At 56.4% G+C, this 19,134-nt stretch overlaps 1 protein-coding gene across 1 annotated transcript; it reads right to left on the bottom strand.

Moving 5' to 3' along the window:
* Positions 1 to 875: 875 nt before the first annotated feature.
* PRDM12 (PR/SET domain 12) lies at positions 876 to 17,389 on the bottom strand. The gene is made up of 5 exons (XM_030818045.1): positions 17,167 to 17,389; positions 15,228 to 15,418; positions 13,690 to 13,845; positions 3,874 to 3,985; positions 876 to 1,282 (listed from the first exon to the last, which is right to left on the bottom strand). The coding sequence occupies exons 1-5, from the start codon at positions 17,387 to 17,389 to the stop codon at positions 876 to 878; spliced, it is 1,089 nt and encodes a 362-aa protein (XP_030673905.1).
* Positions 17,390 to 19,134: the final 1,745 nt, after the last annotated feature.

Genomic DNA, 19,134 nt, shown 5'->3' with positions numbered 1-19,134 from the left:
CGCCTTCTCAGGCATTATGTCACAGGGGAAGGGGAGGGGGCATTGGTCCAACCCCCTCATTTTACAGATGGGGAAACTGAGGCCCAAAGAGGTGCAGGGTCTTGCTTGGGGTCCTACAGAGGATTTCCATTGTGCCTCCACTCTCAACGTGCCTGGTGCACTGCAAAGAGCTCCTTCCTCATCCATCCCCAGGAGCCAGGCTTGGGGGTAAGCTGGCCTAAAGAAGAGAAGGGCCCAGAAAATGCAGGTCTCTCTGGGTCTCTTCCGGCTGCCGATGGACCCCGGTAGCCCGCACCTGTCAAGGTTGCGTAAGGCCTCCCGACACTTCAGGACACCAGTCCCAGGGGCCGGAAGAGGAGATGGCGCCCCCACAACCCCCGCGCCCGGCCGCACCCGGACAAAGAGGTCGCCTTCCCTTCATTCCGAAGCACAGGACTCTCGGTGGCAGAGAAGGGGACTCCCCTTCCTCTGCTGAGGGGCCCTCGGGGGCTCTAAGTCCGCTCTCCTGCCACCCACGAGGGGGATGCCGGCCGGGGCGCCCGGCTCTACAGCAGCAGGGAGACTCGGGGGCGAGGCCAGGCAGGGAGACTCCCTCCCAGAGGAGGCGGCAGAGCAGCCGCACCACCTGGGTGGCCTGGGTGAGGGACGCCGCCCTCAGTGTCCTCATCTGCGACAGGGGCCAAGGCGGGGGTGCCTGAGGTCCGCCGCTGGGGCGCAACCCCAGCGCGCGGGGCTCCGCGGCGGCGCCAGGCCGGGGGTTGGGGCGGGAGGGCGAGTCGCGCTGCGGGGCCGGGGTGCCGGGATGCCGGGGTGCCGGGGTGCCGGGGTGCCGGTGGCCCAGGAGCGCGCGGGGCCCGGCGGGGGCGCGGGCGCGCTCACAGTACCATGGCCGGCAGGTGGTGCGCGGCGGCGGCGGCGGCGGCGAGCGCGGGCGCGTGCGCGTGCGGGGCGGGCAGCGCGGGCGAGTGTGCCTGCAGCGCGGTGGTGGGCGGCCGGTGCCGCGCGCTCTTCTGGTGGGCGCGCAGGCCGGCCAGCTGCGAGTAGGCGCTCTGGCACACCTGGCACTTGTAGGGGCGCTCACCCGTGTGCAGGCGCACGTGGTTGCGCAGCGTGGACGACTGGCTGAAGCGGCGGTTGCAGAAGCGGCACACGAAGGGCTTGTCCAGCGTGTGGATGCGCATGTGCGAGCGCAGGTTGCTGCGCGAGTTGAAGCCGCGGTGGCAGATGACGCATCGCATGCGGCCCGCGGGGCCAGCCGCCGAGTCCGCCGGGTGGAAGTCCTCTGGCCGCGGGGCGGGGGAAGGGAGACGGAGAAGGGGAGAGAGCAGCCCCGTTAGAACCGGCGCCCCGCGGCCCGGGCCCTCAGCGCCCCCCGCCCGGGGCCCGTCCGTCCTTCAGGGTGGGTGCTGCTTGAACGGTGGCAGACGGACGGGAGGGACAGCGAAGGGTACCCCGGCTGGCGGGTCCAATAGGAGTTGGATTCCCGATCGCGATGCGAGACCTCGGGGACTTAGCGACTCAGCCTAGCTAAACCTCAGCTTTCTCATCTGTAAAATGGAAACCTAGCACTGCCTCTTCGGGTGTACGGTTGCCCGAGAAGATGAGAAAAGACGTCTATGGAAGGTCTCTGCGCTAAGCACCCGACATGCCTTAGCCAGTGCCTGAGAGGTGCCGAGATTGGAGCAGGCCTTCCGTAAAAGGGAGCAACTGTGATGACCCCCGCCCCCAAACCTTTCATTAACTCATCCCACAAACATTTACTGAATGCCTACTCTGTACCATGGAACTGCGCCTCGGTTTTCGCCTTCCTGAAATGGAGATAATACTAGCATAGCATCGCCTTCATAAGCCTGGTAAGGATCAGTGAAAAAAGATTTTTTTTTTTTTTTTTTAGACGGAGTCTCCCTCTGTCGCCAGGCTGGAGTGCAGTGGCGCGATCCTGGATCCTTCGCCTCCTGGGTTCAAGTGATTCTCCTGCCTCAGCTTCCCTAGTAGCTGGGACTACAGGTGTGCACCACCACACCCAGCTAATTTTTGTATTTTTAGTAGAGACGGGGTTTCACCATGTTGGCCAGGATGGTCTCGATCTCTTGACCTTGAGATCCGCCCACCTCGGCCTCCCAAAGTGCTGGGATTACAGCCACAGCGCCCGGCCAAAAAGATTTTATTTTATTTTATTTTTTTGAAACGGTCTGGCTCTGTCACACAGGCTGGAGTGCAGTGGTGCCATCTCAGCTCGCTGTAGCCTCGACCTCCTGGGTTCAAGAGATCCTCTCACCTCAGCCTCCCAGGCAGCTAGGACCACAGGCTCGTGCCAGCACACCTGGCTAACTTTTAAATTTTTTATAGAGATGGGGTCTTGCTATGTTGGCCAGGCTGGTCTGGAACTCCTGGGCTCAAGTGATCCTCCTGTCTCTGCTTCCCAAAGTGCTGGGATGACAGGCATAAGCCACCATGCCCGGCCTAGATAAATTAATGTTTGTAAAACTTCAGCTGCAGAGCAAGGACTTAATAAATAGTAGCTCACCAGCTCAGGTTCATCCTCCAAAAATAAGGACCACTGACCACGGTGCCTCATGCCTGTAATGCCAGCACTTTGGGAGGCAGAGGCAGGAGGATCATTTGAGCCCAGGAGTTCCAGACCAGCTGGGCAACGTGGCGAGACCCCATCTCTACAATAAATTTAAAAAATTAGCCAGGTGTGGTGGTGCACGACTGTGATCCCAGCTACCTGGGAGGCTGAGATGGGAGGATAGCTTGAGCCCAGGTGGTTGAGGCTGCAGTGAACCAAGATAGTGCCACTGCACTCCAGCCTGGGTGACAGAGAGAGACTATGTCTCAAAAATAAATAAAATAAAATAAAAATATGGATAATCAAATTTCACAGGCCAGGTGCGGTGGCTTATGCTTGTAATCTCAGCACTTTGGGAGGCCGAAGTGGGCAGATCGCTTGAGGTCAGGAGTTCGAGACTAGCTTGGCCAACATAACAAAACCCTATCTCTACTACAAATGCAAAAATTAACTGGGCATGGTGGCACACGCCTGTAATCCCAACTACTCGGGAGGCTGAGGCAGAAGAATTGCTTGAACCTGGGAGGCAGAGGTTGCAATGAGCCAAGATTGCGCCACTGCATTCCAGCCTGGGTGACAGAGTGAAACTGAGTCTCAAAAAAAAAAAAAAAAGAAAGAAAAAGAAAAAAGACAAAAAAATACACAGAGGTTTTATGAAGACCCAGTGGGATGATATCTGCCAAAGGTTTAGCCCAATTCTTGGCAAGAAATAGTTGTCGAGCAAATGGTCTCTGCTGTGATGGGCAGCGTCCCCCCGACACACACACACGCATAGTCTGTCCTGCCTTCCTTCAACAGGCTTGTACGGAGCATCCACTCTGTGCCAGGCCCCACACCAGACATCAGCGAAGGGCAACGAAATATATAGGTTGTCAGAACCAGAAGGGAACTTAGAGATTACCTTGCCTAGGACCTTCCCTTTACAGATGAGGAAACTGAGGCACAGGGCATTTCCAAGATTGCACAGCAGAACTAGAACTCAATCCAGGCTCCTGCTGCCCAGCTCATTTCTTCTCCTGTCACACCTCATTGCCTCTCTGGTCTCCCCCACATACCCCCCAGACAGTCTATTCTGGCCAGGAAGCAGGAGGACCATCTCCCACCCATGCCTGGCCCACGCGGCAGCTCCAGGGGTATCAGCCTCCTTGGATCTGTATGTCTTACCTGCTCAATGCTGCCAGACATTGAACCAAGGTCCCTGGAGGCCAAGAGCCTCTCTGCCTCTCTCATTCTCTCCCTCCCTTCCCTGGGCTCCCCTCTCCATGGGTCTGTGTCTCAGTGGCCCCATGGGGAACACCTACCATGCTTGTTCTTTTTCTGGTCCTCCTCCAGCCCGGGCACACCAGGGATCCCCAGGAAGGTGTTGTGTGAGTTTCCGTACCACACCAGCAGTTCCTGGTCAGGCGGGATCATCTTCGGGGAAGAAGGCAAGAGGACGTCAGGGAGGCCATAGCTGGGAGGTGAGAGTTGGGGGTCTCTGAGCACCCCTTCACAGCCAGGAGACCTGGACCCAGTCTCAGCCCTGAGAAAGCCACACCGGCCCATTTCCACTGAGCTGTCCCGGCAAGCTGCACAAACACGAAAGGCCCTGGGGTGTCGAGCCCCTCTGCCCCCTTCTCCCTCCCCAGGCCATCTCTGTCCAAGCTCCGGCCACAGGAGAGCTTCCAAGCTGCCAGCACCAGAGTGGATGCCTCACAGCAAGCAGGGTAATGGAAGATGGAAAACCAGAAACCTTTTCAATTCTTACGCAGCGGGGAACTAGAGTCAGCCAGCCCCCGGGGCTGCAGGGCTGAGCCAGATGTTTCCAAGAAGTGTGGGCTGTGGGGCACCCTAGGGTACTTGGCTACACCCTGAGGCGATAATGTTCTGGAAACATCTCTTATCCAAAGCTCCCATAGGCACCCTACATCACAGGTACTTCCTGACCAAGCACAGGGCTCTGAGTGTCTCTGTGCACACGGCAGATGCTAAGAAAGAAGCATTAGGATGGATGAACAGAGAACCCCACAAGTGACGTTGGGGCTCTGCTGCTCTCGGGGAGGACCTGACCCAGGCTCATGGCAAAGGATGTTGGTCAGAGGGTTTTGCAGTGATGATCCAGGGAGGCGTACTGGGCCTGCTGCTGGGGCGGCACTGACGATAAACACCATACACTCCGGGACATCCCAAGGGGCCTGCCTGCCAGGCCTCTCATGGAAGCCAGTTACCCCTCCCAAGTGGGGAAGCTCCAGGCCCTAGCCAGGCAGGGCGTATGAGAGAATGGACAGCCCATCACTCTCCTGAGGCCTGGACCCCAGAAGTGCTGGCCTTGGCACCTGCCTCTGGGGGCCACTATCTGATGTGCCCAGAGAAACCCACACAACCCCAGGCAACAGCTGGTTTGTTTTCCTGGCGGGTCCTTTTTTAGTTGAAGCACAAAAGATCGCATGGGATTCCATCTAGAGGTGTCTGAAACCAGGCCAGGACCCCGCGTTGGCTTCTGTGGTCAGAGACAAGGCCCCCTCTGTGTCTGCTTGGTTCAGCCTGCAGAGCCCACACTCAGAACTCTGGCGTTCACTACGTCTTCCTTCCTCTGGTCAGAGCCTGGAAGACCCTCAGACCATTGCAGCAAGCTCTGCTCACCCCTGAAAAGAAGGGAAAGTGGAGATCGGGCGTGGTGGCTTATGCCTGTAATCCTAGCACTTTGGGAGGCCAAGGCTGGTGGATTACTTGAGGCCAGGAGTTTGAGACTAGCCTGGGCAACATAGCAAAACCCTGTCTCTACAAAAAAGTAGAAAAATTAGCCAGGCGTGGTGGCGCATGCCTGTAGTCCCAGCTACTTGGGAGGCTGAGGCAGAACTGCTTGAACCCAGGAGGCAGAGGTTACAGTAAGCCGAGATTGCGTCACTACACTCCAGCCTGGGTGACCACTCCAGTCTGGGTGACAGAGCAAGACCCTGTCTCAAGGAAAAAAAAAAAAAGAAGAAGAAGAAGGGGAGGTCGAAAGAGAAGGGGTGGGAACAGGAGGGTGTGAGGGGGCTTAGGCGACAGCCTAGAGTCACCACATCCTGAGACTCAGCCTAGAGTCACCACATCCATTTCCGCATGCCCCCATGGTTCACGGGGCATCATGGCGAGCCTTAGGGTCAGTAAATGACGAGAAGCCAGTGTGGAAACATGAAGTGCAGTCCCAGAAGCCACAGAAAGTTAGGCGGTGCCTCCAAGAAAGTGGACAGATTAGAATCTGGCACCACAGCAAGATCCCTGGTGACCTCTCTGCTCATTCACAGTAATGGCCACTGTCCAGGAGGCTAGCAGGTCGGAGGTGGAGACCCCTGCTGGAAAGGGCCAGAGAAGAAAGAGGTTCTGATTTGGGTTTTGTTTTTGTTTTTGTTTCTTGCATTTTTTAAAATTCTTTTTTTCCAGACCTCACTGGGATGGAAGGAAGAGGTTTTGTGAACCTCCCAGAAAAGCAGATGATGGAATTGAAATATTTAACATAAATTAATTGTGAAGGAAGTCTGTCTATGAGATGGTGCAGATGAGCCCTCTGTTACCAGGTCCCTGTGTGACCTTAGGCAAGTCACTTTGCCTTTCTGTGCTCCTCAAATAAGGGGGTCAGGGAACACGGTCCCTGAGTTCCCCCCAACTCTTAAGACTCTGGTTGTAAGTCACCTCCAACATTGTCCTGACCTTTGGCTTCCAGTCTTGGATGAAACTCGACACGTTGATGTCATGGTTCTTCCAAAGCAATCAGCACCCTCCCCCAGACCACTGAACACGCCCCACAGAGGGTTCCTGCTCAGTCTGGAGTCAGACATGTTGGGATCCACTAGGGCTCCCCATCTGCTGAGCAAGTGACCTTGGGCAAGTCGCCTCACGTCGTGGGGCCTCTTTCCTCACATTGCCATAGTCTCACTGAGTGGTTTTTGGGGTGCAATGGAGCATATGCATAAAGCTCTTTGTCCTATAATCGAGACATGGAAGCGCCAGTGATTGTTTTTCCTGGAGCTCGCCAACCTCTCAGAGAAGCTGGCAGCGGTTTCTGGCGCATCCAAGTCCCTGCAGGAGTGCTCGCTGAGCCAGCAGAGTTACAGAGGCCGCTGGTTCAGTGGAAGCCCGGGGTGACCAGGGTTCTGCCTTCAGTGTCCAGCAAGAGAACAGGCTGGGCCCGAATGCTCCAAGGACACCAGCCCCATGCAGATACCCCCACTTCCCAGCCCCATCTCCCCCAGAAGGGAAACCAACTCCTCCAGCACAGATGTGGGATGAGATGGGAAGCTCAGCAAGCTCCCAGCTGAACTCCACCTCCAGGCTCCAGGCCTGGGGGGTTATCAAATACTAAGCCAACACCAGCCTTTTAATTTTAATTGAAAACAACTATTATTAAATATAAATACAGTAACAGTAGGCCGGGTACAGTGGCTCATGCCTGTAATCCCAGCACTTTGGGAGGCTGAGGCGGGCAGATCACTTGAGGTCAGGAATTTGAGACCAGCCTGGCCAACATGGTGAAACCCTGTCTCTACCAAAAATACAAAAATTAGCTGGGCGTGGTGGTGGGCGCCTGTAATCCCACCTGCTCAGGAGGCTGAGGCAGGAGAATCGCCTGAACTTGGGAGGCAGAGGTTGCAGTGAGCTGAGATCATGCCACTGCCCTCCTGTCCAGCCAACAAAGTGAAACTCCATCTCAAGAAATAAATAAATAAAATAAGAACTCTGATGGCGACTACTGCAGTATAAGGGTGAGTCATTTATTTACTAAGAATGCTTTTAATGTACTAAAATTAATTTTACTAATGAATTTAAAAATTAAAACAGCGATGCAGACATATGGACCAAATTGTATAAACATATCACATGGTATGAAATGAGAATTCACTCTCTGCCATTCTGGATGCCAGCCACTGTTGCTGGTTTGCTGCTTGTCTTTCCCCAGAAGGGTTTGCCATTTCGAGACTATTTTAAAATGCTGACTTAAAGTTCATGGAGAGTAGCATGATGCCATCTACATCATGCCTCTGACTTTTTAAAAAATAATGAGCACATATTACTTCTATACACACACACACAATTTTTTTTTTTTTTTTTTTTTTTTTTTTGAGACGGAGTCTCACACTGTTGCCTGGGCTGGAGTACAGTGGCGCAATCTCTGCTCACTGCAAACTCCGCCTCCCAGGTTCACGCCATTCTCCTGCCTCAGCCTCCCGAGTAGCTGGGACCACAGGCACCCGCCACCATGCCCGGCTAATTTTTTTTTTGTATTTTTAGTAGAGACGGGATTTCACTGTGTTAGCCAGGATGGTCTCGATCTCCTGACCTCTTGATCCGCCCGCCTCGGCCTCCCAAAGTGCTGGGATTACAGGCGTGAGCCACAGCGCCCGGCCAAAAATTATTTTTTAAAAGCAAGAAAATCAATTAAGAAGAGCCTACAGGTTGGGTGCGGTGGCTCTCACCTGTAATCTCAGCATTTTGAGAGGCCAAGGTGGGTAGATCACTTGAGGCCAGGGGTTCAAGACCAGGCTGGCCAACACGGTGAAACCCTGTTTCTACTAAAAATACAAAAATTGGGCTGGGTGCAGTGGCTTATGCCTGTAATCCCTGTACTTTGGGAGGCTGAGGCGGGCAGATAACGAGGTCAGGAGTTCGAGATCAGCCTGGCTAAGATAGTGAAACCTGTCTCTACTAAAAATGCAAAAATTAGCTGGGTATGGTGGCACACACCTATAGTCCCAGCTACTTGGGAGGCTGAGGCAGGAGAATCTCTTGAACCTGGGAGGCAGAGGTTGCAGTAGGCTGAGATGGTGCCATTGCACTCCAGCCTGGGAGACAGAGCAAGACTCTGTATCAAAAAAAAAAGAAAAGAAAAAAAAAGAAAGAAAGAAAAGAAAAAGAAAAATAATGGCTAGGCTCGGTGGCTCAGGCCTGTAATCCCAGCGCTTTGGGAGGCCAAGGTGGGCGAATCACCTGAGATTGGGAGTTCGAGACCAGCCTGACCAACATGGAGAAACCCTGTGTCTACTTAAAATACAAAATTAGCCGGGAGTGGTGGCCATGCCTGTAATCCCAGCTACTCAGGAGGTTGAGGCAGGAGAATCGCTTGAATCCAGGAGGCAGAGGTTGCAGTGAGCCAAGATGGCATCATTGCACTCCAGCCTGGGCAACAAGAGCGAAACTCTGTCTCAAAAAAAAAAAAAAAAAAAAATTAGCCGGGAGTGGTGGCACATGCCTGTACTCCCATCTATTCAGGTGGCTGAGGCACGAGAATTGTTTAATCACCTGAACCCAGGAGGTAGAGGTTGCAGTGAGCTGAGCACTCCAGCCTCAGAGACAGAACAAGATTGTCTCCAAAAGGAAAAAAAAAAAGCCTGCTGGAATTGAGAATGACACATATTTCCAGACAGCTAGAAGCCAGCAGCCCCACCTGCCCAGAGGCTGGGAACTGGGAGTCTCTCTCAGCCCTTCTGTGCCCCGTGCCCAGGCCTCTGGTGTCTGCCTGCTCCCAGGCACCCGCCATCAACAAACTTCTGCTATCAAGCCCAGGAAACCCAGGAACCTGCAGCTTCTTCCCTGGAACCCTGGGATCACTGTGCAGAGGCTCCCGGGGTCCCGCCAGCTGACTGCCTGGATGCAAAGAACAGCCACCGTGCCCTCTAGGCCCCCTCGGCAGCACTCTCTACTGCTGAGACTCAGGCCTGGCCTAGCTGGCCGGGGCTCTCTGCTGGGGCTCTGAGAAGCAGGATCAGCTGGTCATTCACTTTTCTGGGGAGCAGGGATAGGCTCAGGACACAAAACAAACAAAGCAATCCCCAAAGGAACTGAGTCCTGTACCACAAAATCCACATCAGCAAAACTCTGCAATACCAGCGCCTGAGTCTCTTTTGACAAATGGACATGCCCTGTCAATGTGCTTCTCTGGGCCTTATCAGCCCAGAAGGTCTGTCCTGCCTCACTTTCTGAATTTTTATTATAAATTAGAAATGACAGAATTTTTGGTTTGTTTTCCTGCTGTAAATTCACGTCCTGCCACTGAACATGCTCCCAGGAGACTGCAAATACCCTCCCCTTCTCCACAGGGTCTGAAACCCCAGTGTAAAAGGATCTCAATGTCATCTGGACAAACATCAATTTCCATTGTACCACAGATGTCCCGACACACCAATTAATAGAGTTCCTGCAAATAGCTATTGGCCAGGGAGGCCACATGGCATGGTGACTCAGCACTCCAGCTCAGGACTCAGACGGGCCTAGGTTCCCATCGCAGCTCAGCAACTTCCCGTAATCTCCGTAACAGTTCAGTTTCACCATCATAAAAATGAGGATAGTAACAGAGAGCAGCACCCCGAGGGCTGAGCAGATTCTACTTTTTAAAAATTGCTGGCCAGGTGCAGTGGCTCACGCCTGTAATCCCAGCACTTTGGGAGGCCGAGGCAGGCGGATCGCTTGAGGTCAGGAGTCCGAGACCAGCCTGGCCAACATGGGGAAATCTACTAAAAATACAAAAATTAGCCAGGTGTGGTGGCACACACTTATAATCTCAGCTGCTTGGGAGGCAGGAGAATTGCTTGAATCCGGGAGACAGAGGTTGCAGTGAGCCAAGATTGCACCACTGCACTCCAGCCTAGATGACAGAGTAAGACTCCATCTCAAAAAAAATAATAATAAAAAAGTTGCTAAGACCCTTTTATTCCTTCAACATTTAGTGGCCACTTGCTATGTGCTAGGCACTTTCTAGAACTGTCATTTTAGGCACCTGAAGTTATAGTAAATTCTGTGACTGGAGTAAGCCAGGAGGTTCCCCAGGGGTCACATCAGTGGATCCAGCCAGATGCACGCCCTGCTGGGGAGCCTCCACTGACCGCCTGGGCCCTAAAGCCCCGTTGCCTTCGTCTCTGTTGAGAAGGCTGCTATTCTGTATTTATGGAAAGTTTTAGAGCAGCAATAGTATATTCTGCTTATTGAATAAAGATGTTCCTTCCTATTTTTGGCAAGTAATGGGTTACTGTTATGAGCTATGAGTGGCAGTTCTGAGTGGGTAGAAAGTTTAAGAAAACATCACAGCAGAGGTCCTTCTCCTTGGCTAACTCACCCACACGCACAGAATAAACAGCTGATTGATTCCCGAGTCATCCAGGGAGTGGCCTGGGGAACAGCAGTATCTTCTGGTCTAGCCCAGAAGGGCTGCATGAGCTCTGGGCCTCGGCCTCATCTTGAGGGTGGCCACATACACACAGACACACAATTTATCTGGTAAGTAGAATCTGACATTGTGACAAAATGGTTTGAGAAATCTGCCACCACAAAAAATGTATCCACTTTAAAAGTAAAACGGGTGGCATTTTGTTTCCTTGTCATTCACGCAGACAACCCCTTCTTAGAAGGCTTGCTAACTCTGTAAAAGCACTGATAGCCAAATTGGTGGATCTGTCTATATCACGTATGTGATATAGTGTGTGTGTGTGTGTGTGTGTGTGTGTCCTGATCCTCTTTTTTTGTTGTTGCTGTTGTTGAGATGGAGTCTCACTTTGTCACCCAGGCTGGAGTGCAATGCTGCTGATAGTTCACTACAACCTCCGCCTCCTGGGTTCAAGCAATTCTCCTGCCTCAGCCTCTGGAGTAGCTGGGATTACAGGCACCTGCCACCATGCCTGGCTAATTTTTGTATTTTTAGTAGAGACAGGGTTTCACCATGTTGGCCAGGCTGATCTTGAACTCCTGACCTCAGGTGATTTGTCCACTTCATCCTCTGAAAATGCCGGGATTATAGGCATGAGCCACCATGCCCTGCCTGATCCTCTTTTTTCAACTTAAATTCCTGATCGAATGTAGATGACCATTTTTCCTAATCCTATAAACTCAGATGCTTCCCTGAAGATATTCTTCAGCCTCCTTGCCCTCGGATTGAATTTCTATCTAAATGTCTATTCATGTTTCCTGACTTTGTTTGGCTGCTAGCCGGTGTGACCTGCACAGCGAGATGAGACTCAGGCCCCCACATCTGCCTCGGCCTGGAGCCCTCTTGCCAAAATGATGTTGGCATTTCTGGTCTGTCTCTTGTGTTCACACGTGTGGGTGTGTGTGTGCGTGTGGGGTTGGTGAGGGGATGGGTTGGAGCCCTCCATCACATCTGTATCAGGATGGCTGGGAAAGAGGGTATGAAGGTGAAGATGTGTGTGACAGAGGGTGGTGGGGTGAGGATCTGGGAGGGTGCATTCTCTTAGATGTGGGGTTCAGCTACACTGGAAGCCAATTTTAGGATGTGGTGTCCCAGCCAGATGGTCAAGGAGCCACCTCTGTCCTGGGCCTGGGCTACCTTCAGTTCTCTCTGCACCCTGCCCCACGGCCGTCTTACCTCACTTGAAACCCAATCCAGGAACCGCTCAGCTTTTTTTTATCCTCCACCTCCTCCTCCTCCAAGCACCACCCCTCAGCTGGGACCCAGGCTAGGCCCCCTGCTTTCACCTCTGGGAGAGTCTCTGGGGCCTTGTTATTCAGGGACAACCAAAGGAACCCATCCCAGAAGCTACTAGGCCCTGGAACCCCCAGGGGTCTTAGAAATAGCTTCAGGGTCTGAGTCCTGGGGAGAAAATGGAACATGCACTAAAGGTCGGTCACTCTCTGCTCCTCCAGAACACTCAAAAATCTCCATCAAGCCCCAGCCCCACCCCAAGGGGAGCAGAGAAGTGTGGTGGGAAGCACCTGCCCGCCTCTGCACAGCACTTGCTACCAGCCTCCCCCCAGCAGCCTGTGGGTAGCTTCCTTCTGCTCCTGGGCCAGATTTCCCACCAAAGGACACTGTCCGGGGAGGGTCCCAGTGTGGGCCTGCCCGGGTGACCACCTCTCTGCTTGGTTTGCACCCTCAGCCACTGGCCAGATACCTGGATCTTTTCTGCCTCTGCCCTACCCGGAAGCCCTCCTCTTCCCACCCTCCTCTGAACCTTCCTGGCTCAGCCTCACCCCTGCCATACCACAGGAAGTGATATTTACCTGTTATCTTTTTTTTTTTTTTTTTTTTGAGATGGAGTCTCACTCTTGTCGCCCAGGCTGGAGTGCAGTGGTGCCATCTCGGCTCACTGCAAGCTCTGCCTCTGCCATTCTCCTGCCTCAGCTTCCCAAGTAGCTGGGACTACAGGCACCTGCCACCACACCCGGCTAATTTTTTGTATTTTTAGTAGAGATGGGGTTTCACCATGTTAGCCAGGATGGTCTCAATCTCCTGACCTCAGGATCCGCCTGCCCCAGCCTCCCAAAGTGCTGGGATTACAGGCATGAGCCATGGCGCCCAGCCCCTAATTTTTGTATTTTTATTAGACATGAGGTCTCATCATGTTGGCCAGGCTGGTCTCAAACTCCTGACCTCAGGCAATTCACTCACCTCAGCCTCCCAAAGTGCTGGGATTACAGGCATAAGCCACCGTGTTCAGCCTGTTACCTGGCCCTGTCTGTCTCCTCTGAGAAGGCTCAGGAAGCGCAGCTATTAGTGCTAACACTCCCCCCAGATGGCCTACAAAACCCCCAAGTCTGCTGCCACCGAGGGAGACCTGGTTTTCTGGTCTGTAAACTGTAAATAATCACAGAATCCTCCTCCTGGGGCCGTGTGGGGATTAAATACCATACTGCATATCCAGCATCTGGGAGAAGGCTGACACACGGGGAGCCATCGCTGAGTCTGGAGTCATGAGCCGTAAGCCACTGGTGCCCATGCGTGCAGAATGAGGGCCATCAGACAGCTAAATGGCTGCGGACACACGCCCTCTCTCCCATTCCAACGCATTCCCTGGGCTGCCTCTCCCTATCTTGCTTCTCTGTGTCTCTGTGACCCCTGAACCTCAGGAAACCATCGACCAACATCCGGGGACCTCACTATTGAGATGCTCGTGACATTCCCAATGGCATCAAGTTGAGAGCTCCATCATTTCTGATCTGCAGCAGAAAGCTTCCCATGGAGGTCACACACCTGGAGGGCGGGATGTCTGGAGACCACCTGTCTGCCGCAGCCCCATGGCCTGCGCAGAGCCAGCGAGGCCAGTGTCAGCTTCCCTCTGTCCACTGTAGTTCCTGCACACCGCTGCCCTGCACGCCTCCCCCCGCCGGGTTTACCGGCTGGTCCCTACACAACAGTGCACACACACACACACCTCAATGGCCTTGTAGAAGATGCTGGTGCCGATCTGGACCACCTCCAGGTTCTGCTCCTGTTCGTTACGTGCACACTTGATGTAGGTCATCCAGCTCCGGTGGTCCTCCTGGCTGGCATCGATGAAGTAGCGCACCGTGCCATCCTCATTGAACACCTGGGCACAGATGGATCAAGGACCAGGTAAGGCAGGGCTATGCCATGTGTACCATCTTCCAGGCACATCCACACACACACTCTCCATCCTCACAACAGCCCCAGGAAGTGGATAAAGCTTCATTTTCCCACTGAGGAAAGGAAGGCTGGAGAGGTGCAGGGACTTGCCTGAAGCTAGCTGGCTGGAAGTGGCCCACAGGGGATCAGTTTCCAGGGCCCTATGGGCTGACCATGACACACACTCCTGTTGCTGTGTCCTCCCTACCCCCAGAAGAAAAGGGTCTCCAAGGGATCACTGCCCAGACAAAGTGGCCCTGAGCTCTTTCAAGGGATGCACAGGTGCTCCCCATGGCACTGGGAACATCAGCCAGGGCCTCAGAGAGGGAGGATCCTGGAGCCCAGGGAGGGAGGGCTGGGTCACTGTGGCACTCCAGCTTGGCCTAAACCCCTTCACGGGAGCTGCCAAGGCCACTCGGAGGTCAAACTGGACCCCAACTTCCTGACCCAGCAACTGGAGAAGGTGGTTAGCGGCCCAGCCCTCCAGAGGAGGGAGAAGATGAGGTCAAGAGAGGCCTCTGGGCCATCCCCCAGTTCTATCAAGTTGGGCTTCTCCAGGGTCCGCCAGGAGGGGGCTGGAGTGGGGGAGCAGGCGAGGGAATGGGATTAGGAAGGGTGTGCACCAGTCTGGCCTCAGTGGGTTTCCGGTTCTGCAAGGTTAGGAGGAAGCACAGGGGTGGCCCTCCCTGGCACTGGCACTGTGATGGGTGGAAAGGCCTAGGATGGAAGCCTCTTGGAGCTTCCCTTTCCCTCTGTGAAAAGGGAACAGTAAGGCATGGGCTACTGAGGTCATCTGTGACTGCAGGCTGGGGACACAGAAGCTGACTCAATGCCAGCTCAGCCACGGTTATCGGTCATCGTGAATGTCATTCTACTTTCACCAGGCATTCTCCTTTCCAGCCCCACCTCACCCCCAGCCCAGGACTGGCCTTGAGGGGCTTCCCAGGCTGCTTCTGGGACCAGGGAAAGAATGTAAGTGGCTGGGAGGTGGCCTGGAGGGAGGGCTCATGGGGACCCTGGGCAAGCGACCTGACTGCTCTGGGTCTCAGTGCCCTCATCCGCCAAATGGAGCCAACCACAGTCCTGCTCTGCCTGGGTGTCCGGAGGAAGGAGGGTCGGATTTTTCGGCACGGGTTGGGAGGAGCCTAGAGGCGGGGTGAGCTCCAGGCTCGGGGGGCTTAGAGTCCCGGCTCAGGGGGCGCCCAGGCCAGGAGCGTCCGCTGCTGTCAGCCCGGGTGGAAGCGGTGACGGCCGGACGCCCGAGTCCCACCCGCGGCCAGCGCCCCTCGCCGGCCCCTGCGCCCCTCTGCCCCAGCCCGCGCGTACCTCCCACATGAGATTGTTGTTCTTGCAGATGTCCACGTGCTCCGGGGCGATCACGCGGCCGGTGAAGGGGCCCATCTCAGTTCCCGCCTTGATCCACGTCTTGGAGAAGATGCCGAGGCCCTCGCCAGGGATGGAGCTCTGAGCGATGATCACCTCCGCTGGCAGCACCAGGCTGGACAGCTTCTGCACTTCTGCAGCGGCGGGGCCAGGAAAACCGGTCAGAGCCTGAGGCAGCCGAGGTGCGGCCCTTCCATCCCCGCCGGGACCCCGGCTTCTGTCCTGCCCAGACCCGCCAAACCCAAGTCGGCCCCAAATCCAGAGAAGCCACCCGGGTGTTGGGGGCAGTCGGATGTGCGGAGGCTCAACGACCTCCCCTCTGTTTGCAACCTGGGGACCCTCCGTGCCCTGGAAAGCGAGTGGTGCGTTGGGGATCATTTTTAGAAGCGAGTTTTTAGTCTCTCCGCGAATTCTCAAAGCATTCACAACTTCTTCCATCCTCTGCCCCGGATAAGTTTAAGAATTAATGAGCCAACGGCAGCGAGCGGTTTTATGCACGGGGAAACTGAGGCCAGGTCCTGCAAGGAGGTGAAGGCCAACTGGAGACTCTTTCGCCTAGTCGGGTTCCAGGAGCCCATGTGCGTCCAGGCTCTGGGCACTGGCAGAGGAGCCGGGCGGTGATCAGCGCTGGGGACAGACCTCGGGCTGGCAGGTGTTGGAGGTGCCAAAGAAGCACCGGCAGCAGCTGGCCAGGCTCCGCGCTCGCTGTGTGACCCCGAGCGCGCCCGAGTCCCTCTCTGCTCCCAGGCCCTGGGGTGCCAGGGAGGGCGGCGCCCGGGCTCAGACAAACCCCGATGTCGTCTCTCTGGGCGGGGAGGAGCCGCGGCGGCCCCCAGCTCCCCGAGGGTTCCCTTGTCGGGCCTCTGCGGCCGGGCTGGGAGCGGCGAGGCGCACAGGGGCGGCCTCCATGTCTTACAAGGTTCCCCTCTAAGCTACCTGGGAAAATACCCGGCGAGCGGGCCGGCTGAAAGGGGGGGTTAAACGGTGTCCATTGCGGCGCGGCCGGCAATTTGTCACGCTGTTAAAGTGATCGCATTCATTCGGCTCCATTCGAAAGAAATTGCTAATTCTAAATTCATTAGCCCTGGAAGAATGCTGTAGCAGTAAATTGTAGCTCAATGCGGAGGGGACTTGTTTAAAAGGGGCCGAGGAATTCCCCTTACAAAAAGGGGGGATTAGATGGTTGACATAGCGTGAATGGAAGTGGAATTAGTCTTCACGGTAAATTAAGAGAGGAACAGAAATCGTAAAGGGGGAAAAGAGGGCGACGCGCAGAGATGCCAGAGCCAGGGAAAGATATTGTTTGCGGGTTGATGAATGAGGAATAAGAACTTGAGACATCTTAAAGAAAAGAAACTTTTCTCGCTCTCTCTTTCTCTCCCTCGCTCTCCCCACGGCTTTTTCTCCCCACCCGCCCTCCCTCCACCCCCTCCCCAGCCCCGGCTGCCTTTTAAAGTTCTTGGTTTAAGTGGGAACTTTCGCGGGTCAAGCCCAAGTTAACTAAATGAATTTAAAACCCCTTCTTTTTGAGTCAACTGCTATTACACGCCTAGTAAGGCTTTAAATGCCGGGAACCCGCCAGCTCAAGCGCGGGAGGGGCAGGGAGGGGCCGGGGGGGGCGACGGGGCCGAGCGACGGGGTGGCCGGGGTCGGTCCTTGAGCCGTGTGGCCTGCGGAGGTGCCCCGCGCCCCACCTCGGCTTGGTGGCTCGCGTCCTAGTTTGGCCCATGGGGAAACTGAGGTGCACCGAGCGCCGGGACAGCCCAGGTTGGCGCGAGCAGCAGCGAGGCCGGGTATCCCAGCCGCGTCTCGCGCATCGCCAGGACGGGAATGGGGGTCGCCGGGAGGAGGGATTGCGCCGGGCCCCGACGGCTGGACTCACCGCCGGAGAAGGACTGCGCTAGCACCTCGGCGGTGAAGGCCGTCTTGGGGCTGGCGTGGTGGCTCTTGTCCTCGAAGAGCTGCTCCCCGAGCACGTTGCGCCAGCGGCCGTACAGGAAGCTGTGCAGGATGTCGGAGGTGATAACCTCGGCCAGCGCCAGTCCTGGCGCCTTCAGCCCGGTCTTGAGCACCAGGGCCTCAGCCGGGAGCACGGAGCCCATCATGGGTGGCCCAGAGCTCCCCGGCGCCGGGGGACGGCCGGGCCGACGCGGGAGGTGGGCGGGCGAGAGGGGAGCTCAAGGGGCGAGAGGCGAGGGCTGTGATGGAGAAGGAACCAGAGCAGGGGGAGGACGGAGAGGAGGAGGACGCAGGAGGGAGCGGGAGGTGAGGGGGCGACTGGGAGGAAAGTGAACGAGGGGGAGAGAGGAAGAGAGATGGTGAAATCTGTAGAGATGGCAAAGGCGGCGCGGAGGGTGGAGAGACGCGGGTGGAGGCGGAGGCGGGTGCGGGGGGTGCGGGGTGGGTGAGAGGCGGGTGGTTGCAGGGAAGCGGCAGCAAGGGGCTCTCAGACGCGCGCTAGCCTCTCGCACACTCGGCCGGGGCCGTCTTCCCCTTGGCAAAATCTCAGCGCCTTTATAGGAGCCGCAGTGACCCTCCTAATTGGTTATTAATGACCCCCTGACGTCGGAGGACAGACTTGTTGTACCCCGCCAGGCTGGAGGAGCCTTCGTCGCGAGAGCGCGAGGGGCGGGGGCGCGCGGACCGCTCCAAACAGCCCCCCTCCACTCCTCCCTCCCCTTCCTGGTCCTTCCTTCCCCCTCCTGTTTTTTCTTCTCTCCCCGTGGGAAGCGCCGGGCAGGGAGGGAGGCTCAGCCGGCTCTGAGGAGAGGAGGGGACGGAGAAGGGGAGGGGGTGCGGCGAGGCTCGCTAGGACTCCAGGGACCAGGCTAGACAAGAGCGCCTGGCTTCGGGCCCCGCGCTCCCCTCAGGCCCGATCCACGCTCACCGGCCTGGCCCAGCCCGGCGTTCACCTTTCCTCTGCTGCCCCGGCTGGCCGGCCCAGCCCTGCACCGCTCTGCCTCCCTGGCCAGGGCCCGCGTCCTCTTCCCTCCCCGGCCCTGCACTCCCCGGGCCGCCACAGTCGCCCCGAGCTCGCGCGCAGCCCCAGTTGCCACGCGGATCCCCTGCTCAGACTGCGCTGCTGAAGCCGGCGCTTCGCTTCAAACGGGCCGCGCCAACTCGCTCGCTGTGCGCAGTCGGGTGCGAAACTCCTCCGCGGGCTCACTGGGCTGCCGAGGCGGAGCGCAGCCGCCGTCGGGGCTGGGGCTAGTCCCGGCCTGAGACAGCTTCTTGGGTGGCCAGGCTCCCAGCCCTTGCGGGGCCAGGTCGGGGGTCGAGATGGGCGGACCGGAATCGCATTGGCAGCCTGTGTCTGGGAAAAGAATTTCCTACGGGATATAGGGGGATTGAAAGGGGTCCCGAGACCCTTCCTAGGTGGGAGCAGGCGTGCCTGAGAGCGAAGTCCCTCAGAAACTGCAGGCAGCTCCGCGAGAGGCCTCAGTGCGGGTTCGGCTCGCGGCTCGGCTTTCGGGCTCCTTACTGAGCTGCAACCTCCGGAAGCCGGTGGCGTTGCGGCGCCCCTTCCTTCTTGCCGCCTAGTTCTTTCTTCTCTGCCTCTCTCTTATTTCCCTTCCTCCGCTCTATTCCTCCTGCCCATCATCCCAGGAGTAGACTTGCTTTGCGGCGGTTTCGAGGCCCTCGGAGCCCAGCGATCCCCTCTCCCGAAGCAGGTAGCTGCTGAGCCCGGCGGAAGGCCCCCGCTTCCTGCAGGCTTCGCCGCTCCCCAGTGTCAGCCTCAAGCCTCGGATCCCAGGCCCTGACATGCTGGGTGAGGAAGCTCACCCCACCTGCCGCACTTCTGGCTCCCATCACGAGGCTACAATTTCAGATGCCGCTAACAGAGGTGCCT

Source organism: Nomascus leucogenys, chromosome 8 (assembly GCF_006542625.1).
Source record: "Nomascus leucogenys isolate Asia chromosome 8, Asia_NLE_v1, whole genome shotgun sequence".
NCBI classification, from domain to species: Eukaryota; Metazoa; Chordata; class Mammalia; order Primates; family Hylobatidae; genus Nomascus; species Nomascus leucogenys.
The sequence above is the reverse complement of the archived record's forward strand: the minus strand, read 5'-3'. Positions and strand labels throughout refer to the sequence as shown.